Source organism: Raphanus sativus, unplaced genomic scaffold, assembly GCF_000801105.2.
Source record: "Raphanus sativus cultivar WK10039 unplaced genomic scaffold, ASM80110v3 Scaffold1518, whole genome shotgun sequence".
Taxonomy (NCBI): Eukaryota; Viridiplantae; Streptophyta; class Magnoliopsida; order Brassicales; family Brassicaceae; genus Raphanus; species Raphanus sativus.
This window is the reverse complement of record NW_026616828.1, coordinates 1-21,543: the sequence shown is the minus strand read 5'-3', so window position 1 is coordinate 21,543 and position 21,543 is coordinate 1. Positions and strand designations below refer to the sequence as shown.

Here is a 21,543-nt window from a genome sequence, read left to right as displayed (position 1 = left end):
GGGTCATGACGATCCAGATCCAAAAGGTTATAATCATACTCCAGAGTAATCACGCCTAGTTTACCCTTATAGTTTATCAGTTTAGTATTACCCCGGTGACTAATAAAATCAGTGTACGTTCTTTTCTCTCGTTCCAAGAAATCTTTGTAGATAAACTTGAATTCCTCAGACCTAACATGAAAGCAAACAATCAGATGAGAAAGTCCATTGTTTTGTGTAGCAAAGAAATACAAAACCCCATTGATGCATATCTCTTCATGCAAACCACGCGTAGAAAAATGTTTTAAGGGACAATAGAGCTCCCTCCACGAATTGCCTCCAGTCCCTCCTAGTGTCAAAACTCGATCCGGCTTGTCAAAGTTTATGGACAATACCTTAAACTGTTTGTCAACCGGATCAAACCCTAAATAGTTTCTCACACTCAGCATCCCTACTTTGGGTAAAAGAGCCAACTGTCCCGTGCTAGGGTTACATATCACAATCTCCTTAGGTCCACAGAAATAGACCAAACCCAAGGCATGTCTACAATAACTTGTAAGCCTGTCTTTAGGTAACTTCATGTGAGAGTCGGCGGTAACTACAAGAGATGACGACTTCTCATATGGATTACTAGGCTGTGACGACGAGAAAAAACACAAATCGTTACCATCTCGTTTAACGGAGAATAAGATACGCGGCCGAGCCAGGGACCTGGTGAAGAACAACTCTTTGAAGTATGGACTGGCAAGCATAGAACTCCATGGCTTTGAAACGCAAGAAAACCTAGCTATTGATTTGGCTGGCAATTTCGAGAGTATCTCTGTGATGAGATCAATGGGGATAGAATATGAGTTTTCTCCTCTTCTCATGTTGAGTTCGAAGGGTTTGAACTAGTGGCACAGAAACGATCGAAAACCCTAGAAATCGCTTTCTAGAAGAAAAAGTAAGAATTATTATTTTTGATGGGATGTTTTTTTTTTTTTGCTCTCCTTTAGAACGACTTATTTATAGTTAAAATTTAACCAAACTGATAAAAGAAATTGTTAGATATTTATAAAGAAATTAAAAGGAAAAATCTAATAATCTTAAGTGTTTACTTGCTGATCACGTTATTATAAAATTTGAAAAACGCTATTAATCAAATAAGTGGCTTTGTAAACAAGTGAGAACGTAACAGAGATTAGAAACTAATTGGCGTTTAATGCAACATGTTTTCTTACACAGCATAAATACTGATAAAGATCAACTGAAAAGTCGATGAACTACAGAACAAGGAAGCTCAAGAAGGAGCAAACAAAACGAGTCTTAAAATAGATTAAATTATTTCTTCACTGAACTCTTATTTTATGGGAACTGAGACCAGAATTCTACTACACAGGCATCAGCGTTGAGAGGTTCTTGATGAGAAGGAAGACCTTGGGCTTCCGCTTCTAAATGCATATCTACCTTCTTCACTCCGCCAAGAATCACCACCAGGTCGCTCACCTCCGTTGCCACATTGGTCTCCTTCGACCAGAGGTGGAGCATTGTTCCTGCCACTATGCTGTGGTCTTCTGCTTCCCCATTGGTCATCTGAGGAGCCCGAAACTTCAGTGGCTTGGCTAAGCCTGAACTTAGGAATGTATTTTGCAGACGACTGTGAAGGACCTGCAGCATCTGAAGGAAACTTTAGTGACACTTCTCAGATAAGACACATCAAATGTTATTGCATATTCATGACTATAAAATCTTATTAACCTCTCTGCTTACGAGCTTCCTCTTCTTCCTGAAGCTTTCTTATTCTTTCTTCTTCACATTTCAAGTAATATATCTTCTTTCTTTTAACATCTCTCTCTTGTTTCCTGGCTTGAAGATGCTCCTCTTTCTCTCTCTTTTGTCTCTCAAACTCGGCTTCTCGAAGCCTAATCACTCTATTTTGGAATATTACCTGAAAAAATAAAAGATTTTGATTTGAGTTACTTGATAATAAGAATAAAACATGATATTATAGCATCATGAAGACATCATCACTGACCATGTTCTCAACAAAAGATTCTGAAGATAACATTCTAGTCACCCTGCGTTTCTCCTTCAGTTCACTCTCATGACGTTCCCTGCTGAGCTCGACCTCACGCTACACAAAACATAAGAGACTATAAGGACCTTTGTATGCCTCAACTTAGAAACCACTGTTAAGAAAAATAGTTCACCTGTTGCTCCTGCTCATGAGATTCTATTTCTTCTACGAGTCTTTGCTGATATGCAGCTTCAATCAAAGGGGTAGACTCTTCTCTCTTTGCTCGTTCCAGGTGATCCATTCTTTTGGCAAGTTTAAGGAGCTTTCTCTCCATTTCTTCTACCTTTATCTGGTGATTCTCAGTGTTCTCTAGCAAAGCCTGAGCTTTCTCAAGCTCCCTCTCTTCTATCTCCCTAAGGATTCTTTGTCTCCTCCTCTGCTCAACCTCTGAGGCAAGTCTCTTTTGTTCCGCCTCTTCGGTTTGCATCCTAAGCTTAAGCTTTCTCTTCTCCTCTTCATGTTCCTTCAAAACAAAACACAGAAAACAGTGAGACTTTGTCTCAAGTGATCCAAACGAAAATGAAGTATGATTGACGCCTAAACACATGTTTTGATGTAAGAAAAATACCATCTCTAATAGCTGGCGCTCTTGCTCCTCCTTCCTCTTTTCAATGAAAGATTGCCTGGCAAGCAATCTCTTATGCTCCTTTTCAACAGTCTCCACTAGATTTGGTACTACTATGTCACCAAGCTTACTTGAAGCAGGGAATAACATAGCTCTTACTTTGTTCATAGTCTCAGCAAATATAGTCAGAGGATCTCTCAACCCATCAGACTCATTACCCTGAAAACATGAAACAAAACAACATCAAGCAAAACTATCAAAAAGTTAATAGTAAAACTACTTAAATGCAGAATAGACTAACCAGATTTCCAAAAGTTACAAAACCCTTCACATGATCAACTTTCATGGCTATAAAATTGTGTTTCACAGCTTCAACTGATATCTTCTCAACGTCTGAAAAGTCCAAGAAAGGGACCAGCTGAGCTAGAAACTCAATTCTTATCGTCTGATACATCTTAGACACCTGAGAAAAATTGTAACAGTAGATTTGTGGGTACATGCAGAAGTATAGGTAAAAAAAAAGAGTGCAACTTACATGTTGAAGCAGCTTCAGAGTAGCAAGCTTCTTCAAAGAAGGAACATATTGAGAGAGTTGTACTTCTGGTAAAGAAGGAGCTGTTGACAGCTTCCCACCTAGTTTGGAGATTCTATCTAGCAAAGGCTTAGTGTCGGAACCGAGATCAAGTGGGTGAAACTCATGCTCTAGTTGATGGTAAAGATCTTTGACCTCCTGAGTTGCACAGCTCAAAACACCACTTGAAACCTAATTGAGAGATAAATTATGTCAAAACACCAAAAGAAAATAAAAATGTCACAAAAGTAACAATTCCAGCTAGAGATGCTCACCAGCTCTGACAAAAGTGATTCCCTAGAAAGCTGAAATAAATAAAACAGATTGAACTATAGTCAGCAAGCAAGTAACAAAGGATGTAACATGATAACAGCATAAGAAAGATAACTTATGTTACCATATCCCTGCTTTCGAATTTAAGTTCAAGATTGAAGCCTATGAGATTAGCCATCTTCAAATTGCCTTCTTTCTCAGTTTCAAACTCTAAACGGGAAGCACCACGAGCCTGACCAAACGGTGGAACAGAGAGTGCCGCCAAGACAACAGATGAAGCTAGTAACTGCAGATCCTTCTGGCTTAACTTCTTATTGAAATTCTTCTGCAAGCTAAACAGCTTCAGCCAAGCATAAGCATGGTAAAGATGGCTAGAAGAAGTCCAGAAGATCTCAGTCAATTTGGAATAGTAAACCACCAGCAAAGATGACTTGGGAGTTTTCTTGACCATGCACATCAATCCATATATATCTTCAACAGAGCGAAAAGCTTCCTGCAAAAGTAAGGTACATGAATATACCGATTATACACTCTATATTACACAGAGACGCGAACATTTATACCTGCCAAAGTCCAAGCTCAGTAGCAACTTTTAACTGCTCAAATCTTGTGTCTAGGTAAAGTTGCAAAGTCTCAGGCTCTGTCAAGTCAGGACGGTCCCTCTGGTCTCTGTATTTGTCAAGGTTCGCCAAATTGTTTCTCATAGTTTCGCAAAGCCTACGAAACTCTGTTGGTCTTTTATACTTCTTGCAAAACTGGAAGGCTTTATGTGCCGTGATCTACAAGAAACAACAATGAATATATCAAACAAAAAAAAGCTAACAAGAATGTAATTGCCTAGGAGAATTAACTAAACTAACCGCATACAAGGCTTGCAACTTCGAGTTGTTTCTCAATATCTCAAGAACCGTTCTGTATGTTTCCCACAAGAACTTCAACCACGGTGTAACCTCGAGACCATCTACATCAAGAGCCTCCTTATCAAGGGCCTCCTCAGCTTTCTCAGTAGCAAGACGTACGAGTTGCTTGGTTACTTCTTCAAAGGAAGTCACGTTCACTTGCTGACAAGAATTACGGTACTGGATCAATCCGTCTTTAGCAAACCTGCCCATCTTCAAGTCAACGCAAAGCTCCACGAATCTTAACATAATCTTCTCGTGTGGTTTCTGCCAAGATCTGAAGCCCCTTGAGGTAATGAGATCGTGAAGCACCTGGAGAGCATCTTGTTTCTGCCCAACGTTTATAAGCTCTGCAATGGGGCAACACAATTTCAATTCGTACAGCCGGAAGTAAACTTCATGGTCAAACAAAGATTAACTAAATAGCACAAGACGTGGGCTCAAAGGCATATCAATTTGTAACTTTCCTTCTGCACGCTTTTTAGTGCATTCTCCGGATTGAAAAAAAATCGCCATGATTCAGACTAAACGGTTTAACTAGCAAACTCTTATTTAGACCTGTAAGAACGGCATTAATTTAAGGAGAAAGAATTGGAACTTGGAACTTGAAGCACGATTCATACTATGAAAAAATAGTTTATAGGCGACTAGGCGAGTGGAACACATACTCAGAGAATAGTCTATAATCGATAAAATCACGAACCAAATTAATCTGAAGAAGCTAAGATTCAATAAGTTAGGCGGCGCAGAGAGATTCTTATTTATAGAGTTGTAACGTGTTTTCTAGGGCTTTGAAGTTTCAGAGTTACCTTTTCACGATGTCTTTTACCTCACGTCTTATAGAGTTGTAACGTGTTTTCCTTTCTTTTTCTTTTTTGTAACTGAGAAAATGGAGTTTTTTCACGCATATGAGTGTATAACTAATTTTGGCTTCTCTTCCTTTCTTTTTTTTAAGAAGTCAATTCTCTACATGCTCTTTTCATATTAATTAGTAGAATAGTTAATTACAATAATATATTTCATAAACTCCTGCCTCAGGTACTTTCGTTATATAATAGCTCTTTTCTGATCATAGACAATACTGAGGGATATTATTGAAATTTATTATTTGAAGAAAAAAAGAAAGAAGAAGTTTCACGACATAAAACATTTTGTCAGAAAAAGAAAAACAGCAGTTATAATCAAAATCTTTATGTACGAGAAAACAAGTGATAAAAGTCCGTGAAAAGCTAATAGACTAGTCAAGGAGGACGGAGAAGCTTGTTCACAGCCGTGTCAAGAACATCCACATTTCTCCTCAGGTGCTTTCTGCAGAGATTGATTTATCAAGGATTGTACCAACTAAAACCACAACTTCTAAGAAAGCTTTGAGCTAAACATGGTATGTATATGGCACTCAACCACACATGGCTAACACGAAAAGAACCAACCAAATTGAGGATACAACCGAGCCGCCAGAGTCTCAACGCCTTTAATTTCCTCGTTTAATCTGCACCATTTGAAAGTTTAAGGAATCGTATGAAACAATCATATTTTGGAAACATATATACTCTCAGTATTCTCTATGATCAGAAAAGAGTAATTATCGAGACCATAACGAAAGTACCTGAGGCAGGAGTTGATGTAGCGGTTCCCTTTAGTGGATGCATCTAGAGCTGCAAAACAAAAGCAGTTAAAGCTAATTGTTCTTTCATACAAAACCAGTTAGTTTTTTTTACTTAACCATACCGGTTTCCTGAAGACGTCCAGCAGCATCTCCAAAGCAAGTCATGTGATCAACTGAGCTTCCAGTAGCCTATCACCACCATCAAGGAACCATCATTAGCTACACAAAACAAACAACTTTAACCAAATATTAGATACAGAGATATCGAGCTCAAGCTCAGTGAGAAACGAGAGAGATGAAGATGTAAAATCTGCCCGTTTATTCCATATGATTCTGTTACAATGTAACCAACAACGTTTCTTCTTTGTATACATAGCACATAACCGGTATAAACCATACTTAACCAGCATACAATGTATATGAATCTAATACCAAACAAGCCATCCTGAGAAAGAAACAGTCTTTATGACACAAACAGATCAAAAGCATCAAACTTTGCAATGTTTAGCATCCTCCCACAGAGACAAATAAAGGCGCTGCTGAAATTAACCTTAAAAAATTGGTTCTTTATTTCTAACCTCAGAGAGAGTCGATCGGAGGGAGACAAAGAGAGACGAGAAGCTCTCCGCGATTGCCTTCGAATCCTTCTCCACCGTGGCAAGTGTTCTCAGAATCTCCCCTTGATTCAACGGCGAGGGATCCAATTTTCCGACGAACCCAGATTCCGCCGCCGAAGAATCTCCATCCACCGGTGGATCCATTTCAATTTCAGCTCCGGCGTCCATTTTTCCAAATAGTTAATTCCGGTGGCTACTCGATGTAATCTGTTTCTCTTTAAGTGATTTGAAATTACAAATTCACCCCCACTACTATTCTACTATTTGATTTTGATAGACCGAATGTATTTTACTATTACACTATATGCTACTGTTAATATTAATTTAGGCTCAACTGTATGTTATTCTCATTAATTTCCCTCACCTACAATTAAAGTTGACTTAGAAAACTCTCCCACAATAATTCAAAGCTGTCACTTTCTCATTAATGTGCATGTGCCGCCATTCGAGTAAGACTAATACAAAATTCTGATATAGCTTTGATAAGAACCACAGACTTTAACACACACATACATTATCTAAATAACCAAATCAAGAAAGAAAAAAATGGGAAAGAAAAAGAGCTCTGTATCAATCCTCTGCTTCCTACTCATAAGCTTCACTCCCATTTTTGTTTCTGCACAAACTTGTGATGATGCTGCTGGGACTTTCAAACCCAATAGTCCATACGAGAAGAACCGCCTTCTCATCAACTCTACTCTTGCTTCTGACGTCACGGCTAACGCCGGCTACTTCAACGGCTCCATCGGGCTAGGCCCTGACATAGTCTATGCCTTGGGGATGTGTGCTCCAGGTGCTGAACCACAAGCTTGCTCACACTGTGTCCAGGCCGCCTCAGATATTATACTATATACATGTCTGAACCAAACAGATGCTTTCGTATGGTCAGGTGACGAGTTCCTTTGCCTTGTTCGCTACTCTAGTAAGTCCTTCTCTGGGGTTCTCGCCTTAGAGCCGAATACAGTGTTTCATAATGTAATGGACGTAAGAAAAGAAGACCAGAAAGAGTTTGATAGTGTGTGGGATGGGTTAGTGCTTCCTATGATCACGAGAGTTTCTTCCTCGGTGGGAAACAATTCGTCTACTACTTCTTTATCATTGTCTGGTAAATACTATGCAAAGGATGTAGCTTCAGTACCGGTTTATGGGGACATATTGGTGCTGATGCAATGCACTCCAGATATTTCTTCAAAGGATTGTAGTCTTTGTCTAGAGACAAGTGTTGATTATTATAAGAAATTGTTTCATGGGAAGAGAGGCACCATTATATTGCGGCCTAGTTGCTTTTTCCGGTGGGAGTTGTATAATTTCTCTGGTGCTTTTGATAATATTAATGGTCAACATCCGCCTTCACTGCCGCCTCCAAAGAGTCCTTCTGTTGCTAATCTGACCAATATAGCCAAGAAAGGCAAGTAACTTTAACAATAAGTCCAGCTCAGTTCTTGTTTTTTTTTTTGTGGGAATTGGTGGTTCTAATAGAACCGTTCTATGCAGATAAAAAGGTCTCGGGAGGAATAATCGCGGGTATAGTGGTAGGTATTGTCGTTACCATAATATTGATTTCTTTAGGCTTTGTTATGTTCAAGAGGAAAGAGAGAAATCACGACATGCAACTTCCAAGTGAGTTTCCTTGATTGCTATTTGTAATATTAAGAATCTCACGGCCTAGGAACATTTTTTAACGAGCTTAATGTTGGTTCTTAAATGAAGCGGAATCTGTTCAATTTGATTTCAAGACAATTGAAGCTGCGACGAGCAATTTTTCTGAGGCCAACAAGCTTGGTGCAGGTGGATTTGGTGAGGTTTACAAGGTATAGATACTCTATCTTCCCACCTAGATTGCTTCTTTCCTGAGGAAATAATGAAATGATGATGCCTCGTTTATAAAGGGCATTCTCATGAATGGAACTGAAGTTGCAGTAAAGAGACTGTCCAAAACATCAGGACAAGGTGAGGGAGAGTTCAAGAACGAGGTTGTTGTTGTTGCAAAGCTTCAACATAGGAATCTTGTTAGACTTCTTGGCTTTTCACTTCAAGGAGAAGAAAAGTTACTTGTCTATGAGTTTGTTCCCAACAAAAGCCTTGATTATTTCCTCGTTGGTCAGTTGTTTTCTAAATTTTATCTTTTTGTTTCTTCTTATTTTACATAACCAATTGTGATTATGCATGAATACTCAGACGCTAGTAAGAGAATTCTGCTAGACTGGACAACGCGACGCAGCATCATCGGTGGGATCAGTCGAGGGATTTTGTATCTTCATCAAGATTCACGGCTCAAGATCATACACCGTGACCTCAAAGCTAGTAACATTCTGTTAGATGCGGATATGAATCCAAAAATTGCTGATTTCGGAATGGCAAGGATCTTTGGGATGGACCAAACTGTAGACAACACATCAAGAGTAGTTGGAACCTTGTGAGTATATACTTCTATGATTGAGTTTGATAAACAAACAATGTTGCAGCTAATTTAACATGTATTTATTTGCAGCGGTTACATGCCACCTGAGTATGTGACACATGGACAGTTCTCGATGAAGTCAGATGTGTATAGCTTCGGAGTACTGATTCTTGAGATCATTAGTGGCAAAAAGAATAGCAGCTTCTACCAGATAGATGGTTTAGTTAACAACTTAGTCACTTATGTGAGCAATTAGAATCTAACATAGTCTCAAACTTTGATTAATTATTTTATATATTGATCATAGTTCTGAATACATATTATGTAACATCTTCAGGTTTGGAGACTTTGGGAGGACAAATCATTGCCTGATCTCATTGATCCTTGTATCAAAGAAGACTGTAACATCGATGAAGTTGTTAGATACATACATATTGGACTGTTGTGCGTTCAAGAAAATCCTGCAGATCGTCCAACAATGTCAACAATTCACCAAATGCTCACAACCAGCTCTATTTCTCTGCCTGTACCTCTGCCACCGGGATTTTTTTTCGGGAACAGATCAGGAACGACTTCTTCATCCCAGGGATTGGAGCCGAATCAGTCGAGCAACAAGTCTTTTACTTGTTCAGTGGATGAAGCAACAATTACTGAGGTTAATCCTCGTTGAATAGTGAAAATGAACTGTTTTTTTTAAGTTGTTTCTAGTTTCCACAAAGGCTGCATGGGCATGGAGCGGATATCTGGAAAAATTTCACTATCCATGATCCGCTCCTTCCCATACAAATACTTGAGTTTTTGATCCGCTTGCTTCATACGAATTTATGTATTCGTTTAGTTTGAATATCCGAAACTATTTAAATTATTTGTGGATTTTATGTATTTGTTAGTTTGGATATTCGGATTTATTTAAATTGTTCGTAGATTTTATGTATTCGTAAATCCGAAACTATTTAAACTATTCGTGGATTATCCGCTCCGTTTTGTAATTAATAATTATTACATAATAAAAAAATTCAAAATAATATAAAATAATAATATATAATTACAAAAGAAATACTATTTAATTAAAATATTTAATAACTAAAATAATAAATTTAATAAATAAAATATTACATAAAATATAATAATTATATAATTTGCATATATAATTCTTAAATATATGTATATATAATTGAAACGACTGGAATCAAATATCCGTTCCTAATTTTTTTTAACATTTCTGATTTACTTCGTTTTTAGATACTGCATATTAGTATTTGTTTTAATTCATAGAGTTGCAAAAATTCCGAATTTTTTGGTACGAATCAAAATAAATAAAAAATTGAATTAAAAATTATGGATATTTTAACCCCGGCCCTAGTCACTAGTTTTACGTCCACATATGAAATAATTTGAACGTTAACTTTCAGTTTGACTGATTCAGCAAAAAACTCACTATTGAAATTTGGAGAGAAAAGATTAGTTCCTTTTTTTTAACTCAACTTAAAGAGTAAAATTTTGTTAAAAGGAAACTTTACAAATAACACATACCTATCTAAATTAATTGAACAGTTTGTTAAATTAACAATATCATCCAAACTAATTAAGATTTTTTAAAAAATATTACTATTTAGTTTTTATAATGTTATTAGTGATTATATTATTTTTTTATTTGATTACCTTTTGTAATATGATTTGTAAATTAATTTCTTGATTAATCTGTTATTTACTTCACAAATTTACAATTACTATTTATTGTTAAACAAAAATACTCTTCATTTTAACTCAAATATATCATTTTTTGAAAAGTCTCCCACAAAAATTCAGAGTTGTCACATTTTTGTTCCAATAAATTCAAAGTTGTCACTTTTTGACTAATATAATATTAGTGAGACAAGTCACCGACGTAAATCTAGAGTAGGCAATTTTGTAGTCCTGCTGCGTGTTGTATTTTACTAACAGAAAGAAAAAAAAGTAGTATATCGCGTTGTCAGTGAGGTGTAATATTCAAAGTTCAGGACAAACTGATAAGATACACACATTCCAAAACACACAAACGCTCTGAATTATTATTTAAAGAAGAAAAAAATGGGAAAGAAGAGCTCTGTATCAATCCTCTGCTTCATACTCATAAGCTTCAGTCCCATTTTTGTTTCTGCACAACAAACTTGTGATGAAGCTTCTGGGACTTTCAAACCCAATAGTCCATATGAGAAGAACCGCCTTCTCATAAACTCTACTCTTGCTTCTAACGTCACGGCTCACGCCGGCTACTTCAACGGCTCCATCGGGGTAGGTCTGGACAGAGTTTACGCCTTGGGGATGTGCGCTCCAGGTGCTGAACCACAAGCTTGCTCACACTGTGTCCAGGCCGCCTCAGACAGTTTACTAAGTACCTGTTTGAACCAAACAGAGGCTTTCGTATGGTCAGGTGACGAGTTCCTTTGCCTTGTTCGCTACTCCAGCAAGTCCTTCTCTGGGGTCCTCGCCTTGGAGCCTATTACACCGTTTTATAATGTAATGGACGTAAGAAAAGAAAACCAGAAGGAGTTTGATAGTGTGTTGGACGGGTTAGTGCTTCGTATGATCACGAGAGTTTCTTCCTCGGAGAGAAACAATTCATCTACTTCTTTATCATTGTCTGGTAAATACTATGCAAAGGATGTAGCTCCAGTGCCGGTTTACAGGAACATATTGATGCTGATGCAATGCACTCCAGATATTTCTTCAAAGGATTGTAGTCTTTGTCTTGAGTCAAGCGTTGATTACTATAAAAAAGTGTATCATGGGAAGAGAGGTGTCATTATGTTGCGGCCAAGTTGCTTTTTCCGGTGGGAGTTGTATAATTTCTCTGGTGCTTTTGATCATATTAATGATCCGCCTCCGCTTTTAGACAGTCCTTCTGTTAATTTGACCGATATAACCAAAAAAGGCAAGTCACTTTAGAAACAATGCCAGAGCAGTTTTTTTTTACGTTGTGTAAAGTTTTTTTTTTGTTGTGTAATGGTTTTTTGTGCAGATAAAAATATCTCACGAGGAGTTGTCGCAGCGATAGTTGTAGTTATTGTGGTTATCATAGTATTGATTTCTGTAGGCATGTTTATGTTCAAGAGGAGAAAGAAAAAGCAAGATATACAACTTTCAAGTGAGTTGCTTCAATTGGTATTGTATTCATAAGAATCTCATTGTTTGCTTAGGAATTTTTTTTGACTATCTTACTGTTGGTCTTAGCTGAAGCGGAATCTGTTCAATTTGGTTTTAAGACAATTGAAGCTGCGACGGGCAATTTTTCCGAGGCGAACAAGCTTGGGGCAGGTGGATTTGGTGAGGTTTACAAGGTATTTTCCCATCTATATTGCTTCTTTCTTTAGGAAATAATGAAATGATTATGTCTTATTTTGTATTAATTACGAAGGGCATCCTCATGAATGGAACTGAAGTTGCGGTAAAGAAACATTCAAAAACAGCAGGACAGGGTGAAAGAGAGTTCAAGAACGAGGTTGTTGTTGTTGCAAGGCTTCAGCATATAAATCTTGTTAGACTTCTTGGCTTTTCACTTCAAGGAGAAGAAAAGTTACTCGTCTATGAGTTTGTTCCTAACAAAAGCCTTGATTATTTCCTCTTCGGTCAGTTGTTTATATATTATATACAGTTTTCCTTTGTTGTTTCTTCTTATACATAGCCAGTTGTAATTATGCATGACTATTCAGATGCTAGTAAGAGAGTTCAGCTGGACTGGACTGTGAGACACAACATCATTGGTGGGATCAGTCGTGGTATTTTATATCTTCATCAAGATTCAAGGCTCAAGATCATACACCGCGATCTCAAAGCTAGTAACATTCTATTAGATGCGGATATGAATCCAAAAATTGCTGATTTCGGAACGGCAAGGATCTTTGGAATGAACCAAACTGTAGGCAATACATCAAGAGTAGTTGGAACCTTGTGAGTATATATACTCTATTTGGACCTGATGAATTTTGATAATCATAATCTTTTTCAGCTAATTAAAATGTATTTTGCAGCGGTTACATGCCACCTGAGTATGTGATACATGGCCAATTCTCGATGAAATCAGATGTATATAGCTTTGGAGTAATGATTCTTGAGATCATTAGTGGCAAAAAGAATAGCAGCTTCCGTCAGATGGATGGTTTAGTTAACAACTTAGTCACATATGTGAGCAGCTAGAACATAATATAGTCTCAAACTATTATTGATTCTTTTAAGTAATGATAAAAGTTCTGAATATATTTTACATAACTTCTACAGGTTTGGAGACTTTGGGAGAACAAATCATTGCCTGATCTCGTTGATCCTGGTATCAAAGAAGACAGTAACATCGATGAAGTTGTTAGATACATTCATATTGGACTGTTATGCGTTCAAGGAAATCCTGCAGATCGTCCCAAAATGTCAACGATTCAACAAATGCTCACAACCAGCTCTATTAGTCTGCCTGTACCTCTGCCACCTGGATTTTTTTTTGGGAACAGGCCAGGAACGACCATGTCAGGCCTGGACCCCAGTCAATCGAGCAGCAAGTCTTATACTTGTTCTGTGGATGAAGCAACAATCACTGATGTTAATCCTCGTTGAATAGTCAAGATGTTCTGTTTAGTTCACTTGTTTCTAGTTTCCACAAAGGCTTGTCACTTGTTTTATGTCCACATATGTAAAAGTTCGACTGATTTAGCATAAAACTCGATATTAAAATTTGGAGAGTAAGTTTAGTTATAAAGAAACTTTATAGTTGACAAAAAAAAAGAAACTTTACAAAGAACACATAACTTGGGAAACAAGCAACCGAAAGACCCTGAGCTTAAAGGTTGTATGGCTCTGTTTTATTGTGTTACTTTGACAAAGGCGTGTCACTTGTTTTATGTCCATGCATAAAAAGGTTCATGGCCACTCAACAATATTTGCAGATTATCTTCAGGTATTGTATAATAAAGAAGAAAATTTACAAGTATAACCTTAGAGAATACGAATAAAGCAGAGGAGTCTCTTACCACACTCCAGGTCAAGCTGGTTTTTTACTAGACCTGGAACTTGTTCCTTGGATGTCAAGCAACGATAAGCCATATTGGCCTAAACCTTGGTCCTTGATCTCATTCACAAAATAAGAATTGCTGAATTATGCAGTGTATTCTCATCAGGCTGATTTACGTCACGCTTGACAAAAAAATTACGTCGTTTTCTCAGTCAAAACAAACAAAATTAATGCCACTTGAACAAATCTATTTCGTATTCGATCTCTTTCATCCTAAATTGTTTATGTGGTTGCGGTCCATTATAATATGCTAATCACCAGTGAACAACACGTCACACGTTAACATCTTCTAAGACCTTCCAATTTTTAATGTAAATAATTCGATTTAAACTAACGCTAACTTTGATTTCCCAAATAACCGTCTCCCAAAATACTATAGTCAAATGTTGGTCCCTTGGTCTCATTAAATATTTTGGAGCCTCCACTTTTGAAAAAGCCAACTTATTAATGTATGCCTATCAACCCTTTTTCAAAAAAGAAAAAAAAAACGTATACGCCTATTTAACATTTACCTATTCAAGACACCAAAAGACTAAACATAAACTTGAAAAAATGTGTCGGATCAGTCTCTTTCCACTTCTCTTATCCGTCCTTGTGACTTTTAGTTTCATCTCAGTGTCCGGACAGATTTGCCTGAACACAACGGGAACTTTCAGACCAAACACTACGTATGACTCAAACCGTCGACTCATTCTCTCGTCTCTTGCCTCTAACGTCACGTCTCGAGACGGTTTCTTCTACAACTCCTCGATCGGGCAAGAACCAGACCGAGTCTACGCGATGGGCTTGTGCATCCCTGGAGCTCAATCAAAACACTGCTCAGAGTGCATAACTAAAGCAGTGACAGATATGATACAGAACTGTCCTAACCAAACTGAGGCTTTCTCATGGCCAGGCACCGAAACTCTCTGCATGGTTCGGTATGCGAACAGTTCCTTCTTCGGATCAATGAACCTAGAGCCGAACTCATTAAGATACAACACTGGGAACATCACCATTAACATGTCGGAGTTCGAAAGAATTTGGGATGCGTTTATGATTAAGCTGATAGATACGGCTTCAGCGGGACGCAGTGGAGCTTCATCGTCTTCTAGTGGTAAGTACTATGCAGCGGATATCACATCGTTGACTACGTTTCAGCGAGTTTACGCGTTGATGGAGTGTACACCGGATTTGTCTCCGGAGAATTGTGAAGCTTGTCTCCGAGCAAATGTTAGGAGGTATCAAGAGTGTTGCCGTGGGAATCAAGGCGGCGTTGCTAGGCGGCCGAGCTGTTTTTTCCGGTGGGATCTTTATCCGTTCTTAGGGGCTTTTGATAATATATCCACCAAAGCAGCTCCGCAGCAACCTTTGACCGGCGACGGAGACGGTACGGAAAAGAAAGGTACTATGTCCTTTTAACGTTTTAAAATGTAAAATTTAGTTATTGAAGACTTTCATAAGAATATAAAAAGACATCAAGTCGAACAAAATTGGATGACGTTTAGATAAGTATGGAACCTCAAAAAGGAGAAATTAAACGTGACACTTTCAAAAAATTCTTAAACAATTGATTTTTATTATTTGTTTTTTTTGGTTTCTCTATTAAAACTTAGCGAAGTTTCATTTTTTATTCTAATTATAATTTCGGTAAATAAATGAGAAAAGTGATTTGTCAAGAAAAAAACGAAGAGAAGAAGAAATTTGTAAAATTTTGATGTAATTTCACTTAGGTGTAATAATATTCTTACCTTGGTGACTGTTGACTGCGTAGATGGCGATTCCCTTTCAGTGGGAGCTATCGTTGGAATTGTGGCTGCGATCATTGTCATCGTCTTGGTGCTGCTCGCTCTTGCGTTTGTCTTTTACCGGAGGAGAAAATCGCACGAAGAAGTTGATTTTCAATGTGAGTTTATCGGTGGTATCTGCCCCAAGTCCAAGCACCTTTGTTCACTTTGTTGATCTTTTTCTGGCTCAACAAGAGAAGTGAATTTCTTTCAGCCTAATTAACATTATTTCTCTTTTTTCTGTGCAGCTGTTGATGATATCTCAACTACACATTCATTACAATTCGATTTTAAGACTATTGAAGCTGCAACAGATAAGTTTTCGAGCAGTAACAGGCTAGGTCAAGGTAGATTCGGTGAAGTGTACAAGGTATAGTTAAGTTTGTTCAACTTCTTTTTCTGTTATTTCACTTGAAAGTTTGAAACTTTGAATCAATATGGGTTTGTAAAAATGTCAATTTCATTAGGGTATACTTCCAAACGGAACTGAAGTTGCTGTGAAGAGACTGTCCAAAACATCAGGACAATGTGCACTACTAGAGTTCAAGAACGAGGTTCTTGTTGTTACAAAGCTTCAGCATAGACATATTGTTAGGCTTCTTGGGTGTTGTTTGGAGCCGGAAGAAAAGATTATAGTCTACGAGTTTGTTCCTAACAATAGCCTTGATTATCTACTTTTTGGTAGGTTGCGGTCAATACTACTACTATATTTTATCGAAATCATAATGATATAGCTATTCTTAAAAACTGTGTGCTTTATGTGTATGCATGGATGTGTAGACCCTTCAAAGCAAGGTCAGTTGGATTGGACAATGAGATACAAGATCATTACAGGGATTGCTCGAGGAATTTTATATCTTCAACAAGATTCACGGCTTATAATCATACACCGTGACCTTAAAACCAGTAACATTCTTTTAGATGCAGATATAAACCCGAAAATTACGGGTTTTGGCATGGCCAGGATTACCATGGCTGACCAAACCCTTGAAAATACAAGCAGAATAGTTGGAACATAGTAATTTCTCTTCCCCTTTGAGATCCTATGAATTGAAGTCTTTGATTGTCATCTATATGCTCAAATTCACTCTATGTTTCAGCGGTTATATGTCTCCTGAGTATGCATTGCATGGCCAGTTCTCCACAAAATCTGATGTATATAGCTTTGGGGTCTTAGTTTTGGAGATTATTATTGGCAAGAAGAATAGCAGCTTCCACGAAACAGATAGTAATGGTAGCAACTTGGTCACTTATGTAAGTACATAAACAGAAACAATCTTCTTGTAACTACGATCAGGTTTCAATGTATTTAATCGATCTATCCTTGTGTAGGCATGGAAGCTTTGGAGAAATGGCTCACCGTTAGAACTTGTGGATCCATTTGTTAGAGAGAGTTGTGACAGCAGTGAAGTTGTCAGATGCATCCATATTGCATTGTTATGTGTTCAAGAGAACCCTATGGATCGTCCAACTTTGTCGACAATCATCTTGATGCTCACTAGTAACACAATCACCTTACCTGTGCCTCAACAACCTGGATTTTTTGTCCAAATCACACGTGATCAAAACTCATCAGCTGTAGATTTGGAGTCAGGTCAATCTACTGGTCCATTAGTGAGTTAAATCTTCGTTGAAGATCAATCTTGATGTGGACTTGAATCTCCCTGTGTTTTGTTTCTCAGATTAGACTTCACTCTCATTTTATTCTGTGTGATTGTAAATTTATAATCGAGTTCTTAAATATGAATTTTGAAAGTTCTTAGTTAATAATAAAGGCAACTCACTAATGATGACCAGACACTCTGCTTTTCACTCTTAGGTTCGTATATTGAGATTATAGTCTTTCCATACCGCCAGCACCCAGTAGTCATTTTTATTGTTAATGTACACCGAAATTCACGTTGCTAAATTAGCAAGAGCCACAATAACTAAACACTCACACACGCACACACAAGACAGAAGATGGGAAAGAAGAGTTCTGTATCAGTCCTCTGTTTCTGCACAATATGTATTGTGTGAACTTTTAAAAAGAAGTTCCTTTGGAGCCTCGTTAAATATGGAAGTATTTCTATGTGTATAACTTTTGTGATGCTTCTACATTGTTTTCATACTTTTTGTTGGTTTATCATTTGTCCCAAACTGTCGACAATAATGTATGGGCACTATCATCTCTGTCATTTTATCTGTTTCTCAACCTCTCGGATTCTTCTCACCACAAACTAGACGCAACCAAGATTCAAGGCTGTCTAGGATACGGTCCATATCCCATACTATAAATGATGTAAACAATTAGAGATCTGGATCATCGTTGAAGCTGTTAAACAATGTCTCAGGTAATGTTTTTTTTCTTCTCCAGGTAATGTGTTATTCAACAATTCAACATAAAAAAATAAGAAGAGACTTATATACACTTAGTAAAAAAGAGTACATGGCATAATGCCATATCTTTCTTTTAAGAAGAATAGTTTACCGGTGGGTTCACCCGGTTGGTCTTTATCTCCATTCCTCTTTTCTATAAAAGGAGACGATTATCTTAACTCGGTGTCGAGTTTTGATTTCAGCTTCCTCATCCACGAGGGCTGGTTTTCAACGTCACTATATGTGACTATTTCTATGCTATCCGACTTTGTCGTGAAGGCTACTTCGACGCATTCAAGTCCTGTCTCGAATCCGCTGTTATCTTCGATTGAAGAATTATCTTGTTTATTTTACATTGTTGTAGTTTATGCTTTCAATCAAAGAGGATGGATAATTCCCTCTAACCATTGTAATCAAGAAGTTTAAGGTTTAATGAAATTAAGTTGTGTTTCAAAAAAAAAAGAGTACATGAGAAAGGGAAAGCAAGACAAGAAAGTTCCAAAGGCCATGTTTTTCTTGTCTTGTTCTTGTCTGACTTAGTCTAAAACCCCACTTTATACGTTCATATTTTTGTTGCATAATAAAAGTTACATTAAGAAGGAAAAAAAGCGTTTACTTTGACTTTTATTGACTTACGGTGGTCGTCACTCCACAAATCATACCCTGTTTCACGGCAATCTACGGTAGTCACAGACTCAAAAAGAGAGGAAATATATATATATATTCGTTATATAAATGAGAGCTTCATGATGTAGACCAAACTGAAAGAAGTCGAACCATGTCTTCTTGCACCACTTTCATCTTCCTTGCCCTATTCTCCTTACTCGCTAGCTTCAGAGCTTATGCTCAAAATCCTCGTTACACATTCCATTCGTGCCCAAATGCAACAACTTATACAAGAAACAGCACTTATTCCACCAATCTCAAAACCCTTTTGTCCTCTCTCTCTTCCCCCGACGCCTCCTACTCCACCGGATTCCAGAACGCCACGGTGGGACGCGATCCCGACAGGGTCACAGGACTTTTCCTCTGCCGAGGAGACGTCTCGCCTGAAGTTTGCCATCGCTGCGTCGCCTTCTCAGTCAACGATACCTTAGCTCGGTGTCCCAATGAGAGTGAGGTCGTGCTTTACTACGAGGAGTGCATGCTCAGATACTCTCACCAAAATATTCTATCGACCCTTGTGTACGAAGGAGGGTTTATCTTGCTGAACGGTAATATTATTTCATCTAATCAAGAAGACAGGTTCGAAGATTTGGTGTCGACCACGATGAACCAAGCTGCCGACAAAGCAGCTAATAGTTCTAAGAAGTTCTATACGATCAAAGCCAATTGGACAGCACTCCAGAGTTTATACGGTCTGGTTCAGTGCACTCCTGATCTGACACGATATGAATGTTTGCGTTGCCTGCATCGATCCATCGATGGGATGCCTCTTAATAGAATTGGGGGTAGACTTTTCTGGCCTAGTTGTAACTCAAGGTACGAGCTTTACTCGTTCTTCAACGAAAACGACACTAGAACACCTGAAGAACAACATGCACCGCCGCCACCATCGCCATCACCGCTACCACCTCCTCCGGCGTCTATTTCTCCTGTCTCATCTCTTACACGAACTGGTGAACTCTTTTATCTTCCTCTGTTTTTTACTCTGGTTTCTCTAAATATTCAATACTATCCGATCTCAAGAAAATGTTTATTTTTTTATATGCAGGTAAACATGATAATTCAAAAGTGTTAATAGTAGCCATCGTTGTGGGTGTTGTAGTGGCGGTTCTGATTTTAATAGCTGGTTATTGTTTCCTTGCAAAGAGGACAAAGAAGATTTCAGACAATGCACCAGCTTTTTATGGTAAAGATTGCAGTGGAATAACAACCTTAACTAGGTTTAGATTATTTCACCGATCAGTTTTTTTTTTTGTCTCATCTGATTGCTATGAATTATTGTGCAACAGGGGACGATATTACAACCATTGAGTCACTGCAACTTGATTATAGAATTATTCAAGCTGCAACAAATAACTATTCCGAAAATAATAAAATTGGTGAAGGTGGATTTGGTGAGGTTTACAAGGTACTACTATTCCTTAACTTGGCATGAGTTTCTGCAAATTTTCTTAAAAAAATTGTGTGAACACATTTTGATAACGAGATGGTGCTGATGGAAACGGACAGGGAACTTTCGCGAATGGGGTTGAAGTTGCGGTAAAGAGACTGTCAAAATCATCAAGACAAGGTGACACAGAGTTCAAGAACGAGATTGTTGTTGTTGCAAAGCTCCAGCATAGAAATTTGGTTAGGCTCCTAGGATTTTCTCTAGAACAAAAAGAGAGGATACTGGTCTAGAGTATGTGCCCAACAAAAGCCTTGATTACTTCCTCTTTGGTCAGTTGATTATTGCTTTGTTTCAATAATTATTTAGCCTTATTCTTGAAACTTGGGATTACAAGTCTTTAGAGTTTACTATAATTCCATGGATATGCACACACAGACCCTGCAAAGCAACCTCAGCTGGACTGGACTCGACGATATAAGATCATTGGAGGGATTGCACGGGGAATTTTGTATCTCCATCAAGATTCATGGCTCACAATTATACACCGTGACCTCAAAGCAAGTAACATTCTCCTAGATGTGGATATGAATCCAAAAGTTGCTGATTTTGGAATGGCGAGGATCTTTGGGATAGATCAAACCCAAGATAATACAAGCAGGATAGCTGGCACCTAGTAAGTCTTCCACTCATCTTCTCGTAATTAAGATGAAGTTTGTTAAACATGATTTTGCCTATTTACAAATTCTTTTTTTGTGAGTTCCAGCGGTTACAAGAGGGTCTTTTCCAAGTCTACTCTGAAAGAAAAGACCTGGTTGCCTAGGGACGGGTAATGTCACAGTATTACTAGTGAGCATCAGAACAATGGTTGACAAGGGTGGACGCTCTACAGGATCTTCTTGAACACACAAAAGACCTATATGGACACATCGAACAACTTCATTCCTTTGGAAATTATCTAAAATCATTGGATCCATGAGGTCTAGCGGTGTCCCATTACTCCAGAGCCTCCATGCCTAGAACATTGACATAAATCAGATTATAATTCAATTGACATCTTTACCATCAAATGCAGATGCTGTGTCAAAAGTCTTCTTTGCCCTCTTTGCAAGGAAACAATAACAAGCTATGAAAAGCAGAGCAACCACTATAATAGGAACCACAATGGCTACCACTAGTACACTTGAACTCCCACCTTTCCCTGTTATTCAGACATCATTAGCATTGATATCAGACAGTGGGAGCGGTAAAGACAAGAGTTCTAACCCGGCGGCGGCGGAGGAACTGAAACCGGCGGTAGTGGTGCCGGCGGAGGTGTTGTAATGGCGGATTCGTTGTAAAATGCGTAAAGCTCGTATCTT

At 38.0% G+C, this 21,543-nt stretch overlaps 6 protein-coding genes, 1 long non-coding RNA gene and 1 pseudogene across 10 annotated transcripts; 4 read left to right on the top strand and 4 right to left on the bottom strand.

The window, feature by feature from the left end:
- Positions 1 to 5: 5 nt before the first annotated feature.
- Positions 6 to 963, bottom strand: LOC130504355 (putative F-box protein At5g42430; the record flags this gene model as incomplete). The annotated part of the gene is made up of 1 exon (XM_056998970.1): positions 6 to 963. A coding segment is annotated over exon 1 (843 nt), but the record flags the coding sequence as incomplete, so codon positions are not given.
- A 212-nt stretch (positions 964 to 1,175) lies between these two features.
- Positions 1,176 to 4,859, bottom strand: LOC130504359 (eukaryotic translation initiation factor 3 subunit A-like). Its single transcript, XM_056998977.1, has 12 exons — positions 4,778 to 4,859; positions 4,305 to 4,693; positions 4,008 to 4,223; positions 3,569 to 3,937; positions 3,447 to 3,476; positions 3,136 to 3,363; positions 2,902 to 3,063; positions 2,604 to 2,819; positions 2,169 to 2,498; positions 1,994 to 2,092; positions 1,717 to 1,906; positions 1,176 to 1,635 (listed from the first exon to the last, which is right to left on the bottom strand). Exons 1-12 carry the CDS (start codon positions 4,857 to 4,859, stop codon positions 1,361 to 1,363), a joined length of 2,586 nt encoding a protein of 861 aa, XP_056854957.1. The 3' UTR covers positions 1,176 to 1,360.
- Positions 4,860 to 5,425: 566 nt separating this feature from the next.
- Positions 5,426 to 6,819, bottom strand: LOC130504357 (uncharacterized). Of its 2 annotated transcripts, none has more exons than XM_056998976.1 (5): positions 6,528 to 6,819; positions 6,072 to 6,138; positions 5,950 to 5,998; positions 5,774 to 5,832; positions 5,426 to 5,651 (listed from the first exon to the last, which is right to left on the bottom strand). In XM_056998976.1, exons 1-5 carry the CDS (start codon positions 6,732 to 6,734, stop codon positions 5,641 to 5,643), a joined length of 393 nt encoding a protein of 130 aa, XP_056854956.1. In that variant the 5' UTR covers positions 6,735 to 6,819; the 3' UTR covers positions 5,426 to 5,640. The 2 variants fall into 2 exon arrangements, with proteins under 2 accessions (XP_056854956.1, XP_056854955.1); XM_056998975.1 differs by having other exon boundaries at positions 5,788 to 5,832; positions 6,528 to 6,815.
- A 244-nt stretch (positions 6,820 to 7,063) lies between these two features.
- On the top strand, positions 7,064 to 9,892 carry LOC108854317 (cysteine-rich receptor-like protein kinase 17). Of its 2 annotated transcripts, none has more exons than XM_056998973.1 (7): positions 7,064 to 7,974; positions 8,061 to 8,186; positions 8,277 to 8,377; positions 8,456 to 8,516; positions 8,745 to 8,982; positions 9,058 to 9,211; positions 9,305 to 9,892. In XM_056998973.1, the coding sequence occupies exons 1-7, from the start codon at positions 7,113 to 7,115 to the stop codon at positions 9,635 to 9,637; spliced, it is 1,875 nt and encodes a 624-aa protein (XP_056854953.1). In that variant the 5' UTR covers positions 7,064 to 7,112; the 3' UTR covers positions 9,638 to 9,892. The 2 variants fall into 2 exon arrangements, with proteins under 2 accessions (XP_056854953.1, XP_018483343.1); XM_018627841.2 differs by having other exon boundaries at positions 8,456 to 8,666.
- A 1,078-nt stretch (positions 9,893 to 10,970) lies between these two features.
- Positions 10,971 to 13,670, top strand: LOC108837660 (cysteine-rich receptor-like protein kinase 17). Its single transcript, XM_056998974.1, has 7 exons — positions 10,971 to 11,881; positions 11,969 to 12,094; positions 12,181 to 12,287; positions 12,365 to 12,575; positions 12,660 to 12,897; positions 12,978 to 13,131; positions 13,225 to 13,670. Exons 1-7 carry the CDS (start codon positions 11,038 to 11,040, stop codon positions 13,549 to 13,551), a joined length of 2,007 nt encoding a protein of 668 aa, XP_056854954.1. The 5' UTR covers positions 10,971 to 11,037; the 3' UTR covers positions 13,552 to 13,670.
- Positions 13,671 to 14,455: 785 nt separating this feature from the next.
- On the top strand, positions 14,456 to 17,564 carry LOC130494355 (cysteine-rich receptor-like protein kinase 11). 2 transcript variants are annotated; one of them, XM_056998972.1, is made up of 7 exons: positions 14,456 to 15,374; positions 15,759 to 15,890; positions 16,020 to 16,141; positions 16,239 to 16,452; positions 16,552 to 16,789; positions 16,872 to 17,025; positions 17,104 to 17,564. In XM_056998972.1, the coding sequence occupies exons 1-7, from the start codon at positions 14,558 to 14,560 to the stop codon at positions 17,392 to 17,394; spliced, it is 1,968 nt and encodes a 655-aa protein (XP_056854952.1). In that variant the 5' UTR covers positions 14,456 to 14,557; the 3' UTR covers positions 17,395 to 17,564. The 2 variants fall into 2 exon arrangements, with proteins under 2 accessions (XP_056854952.1, XP_056854951.1); XM_056998971.1 differs by having other exon boundaries at positions 14,458 to 15,389.
- A 1,111-nt stretch (positions 17,565 to 18,675) lies between these two features.
- Positions 18,676 to 20,861, top strand: LOC130504356 (cysteine-rich receptor-like protein kinase 15; annotated as a pseudogene).
- A 24-nt stretch (positions 20,862 to 20,885) lies between these two features.
- LOC130504358 (uncharacterized) lies at positions 20,886 to 21,543 on the bottom strand. Its single transcript, XR_008941237.1, has 2 exons — positions 21,449 to 21,543; positions 20,886 to 21,383 (listed from the first exon to the last, which is right to left on the bottom strand). It is a non-coding gene; the product is annotated as an uncharacterized LOC130504358 (long non-coding RNA).